The sequence below is a fragment of the Carassius gibelio genome, chromosome B24 (genome assembly GCF_023724105.1).
Source record: "Carassius gibelio isolate Cgi1373 ecotype wild population from Czech Republic chromosome B24, carGib1.2-hapl.c, whole genome shotgun sequence".
Classification (NCBI taxonomy): domain Eukaryota; kingdom Metazoa; phylum Chordata; class Actinopteri; order Cypriniformes; family Cyprinidae; genus Carassius; species Carassius gibelio.
Genome location: NC_068419.1, coordinates 835,476 through 847,975, shown reverse-complemented (window position 1 = coordinate 847,975; position 12,500 = coordinate 835,476). Strand labels below are relative to the sequence as shown.

Genomic DNA, 12,500 nt, shown 5'->3' with positions numbered 1-12,500 from the left:
CTGACACGTCATCACAAAATAATAATAGTTATATTACAAATGTGTTAGAGAAGAATTATGTACCATGTAAATTTGAAAACATTGAGTATGGTCAATAACAAATAAGTTTTCCACAAGTAATACAGTAAAAGATTAATCTTTTAAAATATTACACAGAATTAATCCAGAAAACTCTTGTGATTTGTTTGTGATGTTTTTAAAGAATCCGTGATTCATATTTTCTTCTTCAGTGTGTATACTCTATTATTTTGGGAAGGCTAGATGTCTCTAACTTCATTTCTTGGATGTTTGGAATATTAATACACATTGAAGTGTTTGATGGTCATGTTTGTTTTTTTATAAGATACCGTTGATTCTAGAAGTAGCCTACAATTTATTTTCTTACACAACTAATTGTTTTACTTGGAAAAAATCATATTCATGTAAAGAAATGAGCTAAAGCTAAGTCAAATTGTGAACATTCTAACATATAAGAAATCAAACAACATGGTAATTTTACAAAATATAAGAAACAAAAGCTAAAAAGACATATGAAGCACTACTACTTTAATTTGGTTAATGTTTTTTTTATATCCCTGGTATTTTGTTAAAGCTTTCATTTTGTGTCATTTATTTATTGTTATATACATGTAAAAAAGGTGCATTGCATGTAAAAAATACAGAAACATGCATTTTATCAAGAAATATAGTAGAGTTGATAAGATGGTATCAAGATTTTCGATTTCACACAGAAATGGTGTTTCTTTTATTCTGGACTTGACATTATACTGAACAACTCTGTGAAAATATTGCTTCATTTATTGATTATAATATCCAGATGTATCCATTACTTTCAAAGGAATTATTTTAGGACTTGACTCTACAACAACAATGAAAAAATATCTAAAATACAATAAATATTATATTAATAGACTGAAATTACAAACATTACTGAAACAATCCTTGACATATTGCTTAATGTATATTTCTAAAGTTCTAAACACTGACTAGATTCTGCCTGTTGTACTTTAATGAAATTAAATATTATTAAATGCATTAAAGATGTCCTTAATTAATACATTTAAGAAATCTTAATAAGGAATTAAATGAGTAAAAGCAGATTAGCTGCTTCACACTTTCATAACAAAACAAAAAAAAAGAAAGAAAACAGATTTAGTATTCATAACTAAGTGAATTCATAATGCTTGTACAATATATTTATTATTAGGCTATCATCCTTATTCTGAGTGATAACACCAAACAGTAATACTAAAGTATTTCTCAGAGTATCTTAAGTGCATTTACATTTAGCAGATGCTTTACCTATCCTCATACAAGAACCATTTATTGTTTTAGATTATATTTATGTCCATATTATGATAAATGCCGTTGATGTTATTACCCGCTTGTAAATCTGATTTTGACTTTACATAGTGTAAACAAATAAATATAAATGAATTTCGATAGTTATGGTGTTCGCTGCGCATGCGCGTCACTCCGTGCGTGCGCGCTCTAGAGGCTGCGTTCGGCGCGTGCGTGATAAAGGCTCAGTGCTCCGAGGCGCGTGTTTGTGTGTAGTTTTGTGTAATTTTGTGTAGTTTGTGTTGGTCATCAGCACAGAAGCGGCTTAGATGTAGAAGCAGCGCAAGATGGCGGGTGTGTAGAGCTCGACACACACACACACACACGCTAACACACACTCCTACACTTCTGACTAAACACCCTCTCTCCCTCAGACACACATACACACACACACACACTCTGATTGTGTTGTGTTTTTCAGATCTCTCTTTGCTGCAGGACTCCCAGGAGGACACGGATGGATGTGAGTTTTGTGTTTATCTCTTTTTGTGTGTGTGTGTTGAAGGCGTTAGCTTCTGCTGGATGTGATTGATAAAGAGCAGGTCACGTGACTGTGCAGTCTGAGGTAAATGTGTGTAAATGCACTCGGAATCAGATCAGTGTTCGAGATAGATCTTCACTGAACTCAGAATGCTGGTAATACCACAGTACCGTGTTCAGAATCCTGGTGTTTGTGTTCGTGACGCGTTCGACAGCTGAGTTTGGGCTTGGTTTAGTCCTCCGAACTAGTCTTTACTCGCTCAGATCTGACCCTGGGGCACTAAACCGGTCACGAGGGTCAGTTTGGTGAAACTGAGATTAATACATCATCTGAAGCTGAGTAAATCATCTCTCCATTGATGTCTGGTTTGTTCGGAGGATATTATTTATCTGAGATACAACTATTCCAGCATCAGTCCATTAATCCACAATAGTGACAGGCCTGTGGAGAAACATCATTCCATAACTACAGTTAAACTGCTGTCAGTCTGTGATCTCCATATAATAGTAACACTTCACACTATATCGACAGAACATAAAACAAAGAATAAAAGAATAAAATACAAATAAGTTGGTAAGGGTTGACCATATACAAATTGACAATTGTAGGCAGGTATATTACAAAAAGCAGTTGTGTGTACAGGTATATTATGTGCAAAATTAAAGTGTACACTAAGTATGTGTGTTATATAAATATAAAGCGTATAGTATATATAATTTTAATAAGATGGTGTTTGTGTGTGTGTGTGTGTGTGTGTGTGTGTGTGTTGTGTGTCTGGATGGAGTCGGCTCGGTCTAACACTATTATTGTGTGTTCAGTGCTGGACTTCGTGTCTCAGGATGAGATGTTGACCCCTCTGGGTCGACTGGACAAGTACATCAGCAGCGAGAACATCTTCAACAGGTGAACACCGAACCCTGTTAATGTGACTACAGTGTGCAGACCTGTTCTATCTGTCAGAGCAGGCTGTTTCGGATGCTGTATCCCACAATGCACCTGACCCTCTGTTTGATTGTGTTTAGGCAGATGGTGGCCCGCAGTCTTCTGGACACACTCCGGGCCGTGAGCGAGGATGAGCACGAGTGTGTGTCTGTGCTGGAGCGGATCGACAGACTCGCAGAGGACTCAGGTACTGAACCGAGTCACTGATTACCGTATTTTTCGGACTATAAGTCGCACCTGAGTATAAGTCGCATCAGTCCAAAAGTACGTCATGATGAGGGAAAAAAACATGCATAAGTTGCACTCGACTATAAATCGCATTTATTTAGAACCAAGAGAAAACATTACCGTCTCCAGCCACGAGAGGGCACTCTATGTTCTCAGTGTAGACTACAGGAGAAGTGAGCAGCACAGAGCGCCCTCTCGTGGATGGAGACGGTAATGTTTTCTCTTGGTTCAGTTTCATGTTTTTGTTTCAATCCTTTATCATGATATGTAAAAATTGATAGCCTGAATACACTGTAAGTCACATTGGATAAAAGCGTCTGCTAAATGCATAAATGTAATGTAATTGTGTGATTGGTGAAGCTTCAGCTGTTGTTCTGTTTGACTCTCTGTGTTTGTGATGCTACTCTCAGATCACCTGTGTTTCTTTATCAGCTGAAGCACACACTCATATTCCAGCATCGCTCCTGTACTGTATATCCAGCCCTGCTGTGTTTCTCCGGCTGTGCTTTATGAATATTGTTTTGTTGGTCAGAGCCGACGGTTCGAGCGGAGCTGATGGAGCAGATCCCACACATCGCCATCTTCTGTCAGGAGCACAGACCTTCCATTCCCTTCGCTTTCTCCAAGTACCTGCTTCCCATCGTGGTGCGGTACCTGTCCGACCAGAACAACCTGGTAGGTGTGAGCTGTGTGTGCTGCTGTGTGTCCTCAGGAGTGCTGCTAAAGAGAGCTGCTGCTGTCTCCGTCAGGTGAGGAAGACGAGTCAGGCGGCGCTGCTGGTGCTGCTGGAGCAGGAGCTGATGGAGCGAGGAGACGTGGAGAGTCTGGTGTGTCCAGTGCTGGTGGATCTGACCGCTCCCGACAGCAGCGACGACGTCAAGACCGAAGCCATGGCGGTGAGAGTCTGTCTGGAGACGCATGAAGAAACAGAACACACCTGACCCTAACTATTTAAAATAATACACTATTTGAATTTATTTAAAATGTAATGTATGCCTGTGATTTCAATGCTTAATTTTTAGCATCACGACTAAAGCTCCAGTCACTTGATCTTCAGAAATCATTCTAATATTCTGATTTGCTGCTCAAGAAACATTTCTGATTATTATAATTATGCTGAAAACAGTGTTTTTCAGGTTGCTTTAATGAATAGAAAGTTCAGCATTTATCTGAAATAGAAAACATCACTTTTTATCAATTTAAAGCATTCTTGCTAAATAAGTGTTTGAATGCCATGGTGTATAATGTTACAAAAGCTTTTAATTTCAGATAAATGCTGATCTTTGGATCTTTATGTTCATCAGAGAAACCTGAAAAAATGTACTCTGCTGTGTTCAACATTGATAATAATCAGAAATGTTTCTTGAGCAGTAAATCATCATATTTTCATGATTTCTGAAGATCATGTGACACTGAAGACTGGAGGAATGATGCTGAAAATACAGCGGAGCATCACAGAAATATATTACACTTTAACACAGATTCACACAGAAAACAGATGATTTACATTACAATAATATTTCAAATTTTTTACTGTATTTTTGATCAAATAAATGCGGCCTTGGTGAGAAGATAATTATTTAAAAAATCTGACTGTTTTAAATCCTTTGGCTGGTAGTGTATGTTTTTGAGTAACTAAGGCCTGGTTCACACGGGACGATTTTAAAATTGTCGGCCGATTTTCCAAACCTGAGAGACCCCACACACAGCGATAAAAAATCACGGATCTAACAGTTTTGGTCGTTCCGTGTGTGGTGTGCAGCCACACGGCAATATCAACACATCACACACGAACCGATTTGACTCCCGAGCATTCCCAGGTCAGACTGGAAATCTCGCAAAATCCCTCGAGATCAAACGTGACTTTATAGTAAACAATCATGGCGGACGAAGAGGATGCAGTGGTCATAGTTTGTGCTTTGTTTTTAACGGGAAAAAAACATAAGAAAAACAAGAAAAGGCGATGGTCAAAGAGGTGGAGACAACGCGAGCATGGACTATACTTGCTACATCATAATATGGAGATAAGTTGTTGTTTTATCTCATAGAAATGTTGTTACGTACTACACAGATTAATAACCGTTGAAATAAACGTTCATATATTCGTTTGTACTCTGGTGGACTGCAGTTGTGGATGTAGTTATGCCCATCGACTTTATTTGTATTTGTTATATTATATACGCCGGCTGTTTTGATTTTGTTTCCCGGTACTATCACTGCCTCGTCACCTCGCTTTCTGATTGGCTACACGCCACAGTCCACAGGCTGCGTGATTGTTTGTCCTCGGGGGACACCACACACGAGAAGAAATCGGGCAAAATAAATCCAACATGTTGGATATCCCCGATTTGAGATCGGAGCGGTCCCGACATTCTTCCGAGCAGAGGAGAGCGGTCTTAACACACCACACACGGCAGGAATATTTGATCAGATTATTTTACGATAATCGGAGCATCCTAAAATTGTCGGAAGGGGTGAATTGGGGCTAAAATCGGTCTAATTATCCTGCCGTGTGAACCAGCCTTAAGTTATAAATTGAAATGAATTTAATTATTCAGTTCGTTCCAATGAGGTTTCTGAACCGATGAAATGTGGTTTTAGTTGAAAAAATATTAAGAATTGATTGTTTTTCTAAAAGAATGATGGGGTCTTGAGATGGTTCAGATGAGTCTGAGTGTTTGTTTCTGGTTTGATCTCAGATCATCTGTAAAATGGCTCCGATGGTGGGGAAGGACGTCACCGAGAGACTCTTCCTGCCGCGCTTCTGTGAGATGTGCTGCGACTGCAGGATGTTCCACGTGCGCAAGGTGAGTGAATCTGATTGGCTCGGGAGGGCGACGGATGAATCTGATTGGCTGGTGCTGGTGTTGGGTCCTCGGCGCTCATCAGACGTGTGTTTGTGTCTGACAGGTTTGTGCAGCGAACTTCGGAGACATGTGCAGTGTGGTCGGAGGAGAGGCGACGGAGGAGCTGCTGGTAGGGTCACGCGGGGCAAGTTGTCACGCTGGTTAGGTTTCTGTAACTGAGGTTTAAAGTCTTCTCTAGCGTCAGTTTAAGGAAGATATTTTAATTTGCAATATTGTTTTCACAGCAGTGGCTGAAATGATCAGAACACTAGTATTATCAGCAGCTAAAACTGGTTTGAAGTCAGCTATTTCTATCTTTTGCTGTAGAGTGTCAGCAGGAAGTATCAGGTTACACTCATGTTGTCATTAATAGTAATGAAGCAGTGAGATCTGTGTCTGACCGCACACACAGTGTGACGACTAGCCCCGGTCTGTGTTGTGAGTAGGGCAGGAATGAGCTGCTGTGGATGTTGATGTGTTCCTGTGGTTTGCGGACAGCTGCCGCGGTTCTTCCAGCTGTGCTCTGATAACGTGTGGGGGGTGCGCAAGGCCTGCGCCGAGTGCTTCATGAGCGTCTCCTCGGCCTCGTCTCCAGAAGTGCGCCGCAGCAGACTCTCGTCTCTGTTCATCAGTCTGATCAGCGACCCGTCACGCTGGGTACGTCCACAACACACCTCTCTTTATTCTCCCCACATTCTCTGATTTACTGTTCTTCATTTAACTTTTCTCAATGACATTTGTGATCCTGGGACAATAAATCTGGAATCTGAGGGAGCAAAGAAATTAAATATTGAGAAAATCATCTTTAAAGTTGTTCAGATGAAGTTCTTAGCAATGCATATTACTAATTTTGATTTCGACTAAATGTTAGGTCTAATTTTAGATTTTAAACATTACATTTTAAATCGGTTTTATTAATTTTTCTTATTTTATTTTTTCCTACTTGTATGTTTTATGTTTGGATTTTTCTCCATTACATTTTAGTAGCTAAATTAATCTTGTCTAATTAAGAGAAATCCTGAAAAAGTTTAACAAAATGCAAAAAAAAAAAAAAAAATCTTTTCCCAAATTTAATTTTATTATGTTTAGATTTTTGGTGTTCCACTTTAATGATGTAACCGAATTTTAAAAATCAATAGAATGTTTAATCAGCTGGGTGTTTGGGGTTTTATTACTTGAATATTTTAATAACGGTTATTACAGTTTTAGGGCCCTATAAAATCTGCAATAGTTTTGTTGTTTGTGATGAGCTGTGCTGTGCTCAGGTGCGTCAGGCTGCGTTCCAGTCCCTCGGTCAGTTCATCTCCACCTTTGCCGGACGCAGCAGTAACAGCGGTCAGTTCTTCAGAGACGAGTGGAGCGGGAAACAAACACACAGGTGAGGCGCTGACGAGCTCCAGGTAATTAAGATGATCCCTGTACACGGAGCACACTCAAGACATGAGAGATTTCCTCCTGGTCTGCAGTCATAAGTCCATAAGGTCACACAGGGGTTAAGATTGAACACGGCTCGCTCGTCTGTTTGACTGCAGCGCAGACGCAGACGGTGTGTGTCCGGCGCAGGACTCTGTAGACGTGGCAGAGGAGGGTGGAGGAGAGCAGACGGCCGAGGTGCTGAGCACAGACGAGTCCTGCTGCACAGACACAGACTCAGACTCACAGAAGTGCCTTCCTGAGCAGACACAGCCCTCATCTCCGGAGCACGAGCTCTTCAACTCCTTCCAGTACTGGAGGACACCCGTCCCACGGATCGACCCCGAGCTGGAGCTGGAGCTGGAGGAGGTCAGGCGGCCCTCGGCCCCGGCGCTGGACAGGAAGCAGCTGCAGGAGCTCATCGAGAACCTGGAGCCACACATCGATGACCCCGACGTCAAAGGTGACCCGAGATGACTTGATTTTCACCAAAACACCTGAAGGTTTTCTTTAAACCATAAATTATTTAATCAATTCATTTATGTTTTATACTGAACACACACGAGCGGCTGAGGGTCTAAACTACCGCTGTTATACTTCAGTCTATGTGCAGATTAAATCAGACGTGTAACACTATATGAACTGTTGTGTGAATCAATCTGACATCTGCAGTGGTGCAGGTCTTACAGAGACACTCTTACTGCTGTGATATTGCTTTATCATATGATATAAATCTAAGAGGGGGATTTTTACACTCGTATCCTGAATGATCAGCTCATATAACGCTGTTCTGCATCATGAGACGGACAGGTCTGGGCGGGGAAAATAATGTAATCTTGATGTTATTTAATGAATAATTGCATCTGATTAACATGTTAAATGGACAGTCCTAATACTGGACGGTGTGTGTGATATGAGGGTGTTCTGTGTCCAGCACAAGTGGACGTCCTGACTGCTGCTCTGAGAGCCACGGCGCTGGACTCTGGACTGGAAGAAGCTTTTCTGGAGCCTCGAGCAGCTCGATCAAACCCTTTCAGCTCCCAGCAGCCCTCAGAACACCTGTCAGCCGACACACAGGTACACACACACACACACACACACACCTCAGAACACCTGTCAGCCGACATACAGGTACACACACACACACACACACACACACACACACACCTCAGAACACCTGTCAGCCGACATACAGGTACACACACACACACACACACACACACACACACACCTCAGAACACCTGTCAGCCGACATACAGGTACACACACACACACACACACACACACACACACACACACACACACCTCAGAACACCTGTCAGCCGACATACAGGTACACACACACACACCTCAGAACACCTGTCAGCCGACACACAGGTACACACACACACACACACACACACACACACACCTCAGAACACCTGTCAGCCGACATACAGGTACACACACACACACACACACACACACACACACACCTCAGAACACCTGTCAGCCGACATACAGGTACACACACACACACACACACACACACACACACACACACCTCAGAACACCTGTCAGCCGACATACAGGTACACACACACACACACACACACACACACACACACACACACACACACCTCAGAACACCTGTCAGCCGACATACAGGTACACACACACACACACACACACACACCTCAGAACACCTGTCAGCCGACATACAGGTACACACACACACACACACCTCAGAACACCTGTCAGCCGACACACAGGTACACACACACACACACACACACACACACACACCTCAGAACACCTGTCAGCCGACATACAGGTACACACACACACACACACACACACACCTCAGAACACCTGTCAGCCGACATACAGGTGCACACACACACACACACACACACACACACACACACACTCAGAACACCTGTCAGCCGACATACAGGTACACACACACACACACACACACACCTCAGAACACCTGTCAGCCGACATACAGGTACACACACACACACACACACACACACACACACCTCAGAACACCTGTCAGCCGACATACAGATACACACACACACACACACACACACACACCTCAGAACACCTGTCAGCCGACATACAGGTACACACACACACACACACACACCTCAGAACACCTGTCAGCCGACATACAGGTACACACACACACACACACACACACACACACACACATACACACACACACCTGAGCTTCTGTCAGCCGACACACAGGTACACACACACACACACACACACACCTCAGAACACCTGTCAGCCGACACACAGGTACACACACACACACACACACACACACACACACACCTCAGAACACCTGTCAGCCGACATACAGGTACACACACACACACACACACACACACACACACACACACACACCTCAGAACACCTGTCAGCCGACATACAGGTACACACACACACACACACACACACACACACACACACACACACACACACACACACACACACCTCAGAACACCTGTCAGCCGACATACAGGTACACACACACACACACACACACACACCTCAGAACACCTGTCAGCCGACATACAGGTACACACACACACACACACCTCAGAACACCTGTCAGCCGACACACAGGTACACACACACACACACACACACACACACACACCTCAGAACACCTGTCAGCCGACATACAGGTACACACACACACACACACACACACACCTCAGAACACCTGTCAGCCGACATACAGGTGCACACACACACACACACACACACACACACACCTCAGAACACCTGTCAGCCGACATACAGGTACACACACACACACACACACACACCTCAGAACACCTGTCAGCCGACATACAGGTACACACACACACACACACACACACACACACACCTCAGAACACCTGTCAGCCGACATACAGATACACACACACACACACACACACACACACCTCAGAACACCTGTCAGCCGACATACAGGTACACACACACACACACACACACCTCAGAACACCTGTCAGCCGACATACAGGTACACACACACACACACACACACACACACACACACATACACACACACACCTGAGCTTCTGTCAGCCGACACACAGGTACACACACACACACACACACACACCTCAGAACACCTGTCAGCCGACACACAGGTACACACACACACACACACACACACCTCAGAACACCTGTCAGCCGACACACAGGTACACACACACACACACACACACACCTCAGAACACCTGTCAGCCGACACACAGGTACACACACACACACACACACACACCTCAGAACACCTGTCAGCCGACACACAGGTACACACACACACACACACACCTCAGAACACCTGTCAGCCGACACACAGGTACACACACACACACACACACACACACCTGAGCTCCTGTCAGCCGACATACAGGTGCACACACACACACACGCACACACACACCTGAGCTCCTGTCAGCTGACACACAGGTACACACACACACACACACCTCAGAACACCTGTCAGCCGACACACAGGTACACACACACACACACGCACACACACACCTGAGCTCCTGTCAGCTGACACACAGGTACACACACACACACCTCAGAACACCTGTCAGCTGACACACAGGTACACACACACACACACGCACACACACACCTGAGCTCCTGTCAGCTGACACACAGGTACACACACACACACACGCACACACACACCTGAGCTCCTGTCAGCTGACACACAGGTACACACACACACACACACACACACACACACACTCCTGAGCTCCGGTCAGCGGTCACAGGACACGTTCAGACGGTCTGATTCCAAACTGAACTGTAAGATTTGTTTGTCACGTGATGCTCACCAGTGTCTGTGCTGATTTATTCTGTAGATGCATGTGTTGATGACGGAGGATAGTGTTCAGGTTCTCTGTGTTGAGTCTGAGCTGAATGGTTTCATGTGTCGTGTGTTTCAGAGGCGTGGCTCCTCTCTACACCTGACGTGTGATGATGATGATTCTGACGTGAGTGACAGCAGCCTGAGTGCTGAAGACCAGCAGAAATCAAAACAGCAGGTCAGTGCCACATCACGGCCTCAATCCCATCATGCACTGCTCTGACCGTCCCCGTCCCACCATGCACTGCTCTGACCGACCCCGTCCCATCATGCACTGCTCTGACCGACCCTGTCCCATCATGCACTGCTCTGACCGACCCTGTCCCATCATGCACTACTCTGACCGACCCCGTCCCACCATGCACTGCTCTGACCGACCCCGTCCCATCATGCACTGCTCTGACCGACCCTGTCCCATCATGCACTGCTCTGACCGACCCCGTCCCACAATGCACTGCTGACTGACCCAATCCCATCATGCACTGCTCTGACCGACCCCGTCCCACCATGCACTGCTCTGACCGACCCCGTCCCATCATGCACTGCTCTGACCGACCCTGTCCCATCATGCACTGCTCTGACCGACCCCGTCCCACAATGCACTGCTGACTGACCCAATCCCATCATGCACTGCTCTGACCGACTCTGTCCCTGACTGACCTCGTCCCATCATGCACTGCTCTGACTGACCCCGTCCCACCATGCATTGCTCTGACTGACCCCGTCCCATCATGCACTGCTCTGACCGACCCTGTCCCACCATGCACTGCTCTGACCGACCCTGTCCCATCATGCACTGCTCTGACTGACCCCGTCCCATCATGCACTGCTCTGACCGACCCTGTCCCACCATGCACTGCTCTGACCGACCCCGTCCCACCATGCATTGCTCTGACTGACCCCGTCCCATCATGCACTGCTCTGACCGACCCCGTCCCATCATGCACTGCTCTGACCGACCCTGTCCCATCATGCACTGCTCTGACCGACCCCGTCCCACCATGCATTGCTCTGACCGACCCCGTCCCACCATGCACTGCTCTGACCGACCCCGTCCCATCATGCACTGCTCTGACCGACCCCGTCCCACCATGCATTGCTCTGACCGACCCCGTCCCACCATGCATTGCTCTGACCGACCCCGTCCCACCATGCACTGCTCTGACCGACCCCGTCCCACCATGCACTGCTCTGACCGACCCCGTCCCACCATGCACTGCTCTGACCGACCCCGTCCCACCATGCACTGCTCTGACCGACCCCGTCCCACCATGCACTGCTCTGACCGACCCCGTCCCACCATGCATTGCTCTGACGGACCCCGTCCCACCATGCACTGCTCTGACCGACCCCG

The 12,500-nt window shown here is 45.6% G+C and overlaps 1 protein-coding gene across 1 annotated transcript in view; it reads left to right on the top strand.

The window, feature by feature from the left end:
• Positions 1-1,470: 1,470 nt before the first annotated feature.
• The window catches only part of ppp4r1 (protein phosphatase 4, regulatory subunit 1), a 15,398-nt gene continuing 4,368 nt past the window's right edge, over positions 1,471-12,500 (top strand). Inside the window, exons 1-13 of the mRNA XM_052595610.1 lie at positions 1,471-1,635; positions 1,763-1,804; positions 2,641-2,725; positions 2,845-2,951; positions 3,525-3,667; positions 3,742-3,888; positions 5,692-5,799; positions 5,903-5,968; positions 6,337-6,495; positions 7,104-7,216; positions 7,371-7,714; positions 8,186-8,328; positions 11,226-11,324. Of these exons, the coding sequence (XP_052451570.1) occupies positions 1,629-1,635; positions 1,763-1,804; positions 2,641-2,725; positions 2,845-2,951; positions 3,525-3,667; positions 3,742-3,888; positions 5,692-5,799; positions 5,903-5,968; positions 6,337-6,495; positions 7,104-7,216; positions 7,371-7,714; positions 8,186-8,328; positions 11,226-11,324 (1,563 nt within the window). The 5' untranslated portion in view covers positions 1,471-1,628. The remainder of the gene's footprint in view (positions 1,636-1,762; positions 1,805-2,640; positions 2,726-2,844; positions 2,952-3,524; positions 3,668-3,741; positions 3,889-5,691; positions 5,800-5,902; positions 5,969-6,336; positions 6,496-7,103; positions 7,217-7,370; positions 7,715-8,185; positions 8,329-11,225; positions 11,325-12,500) is intronic.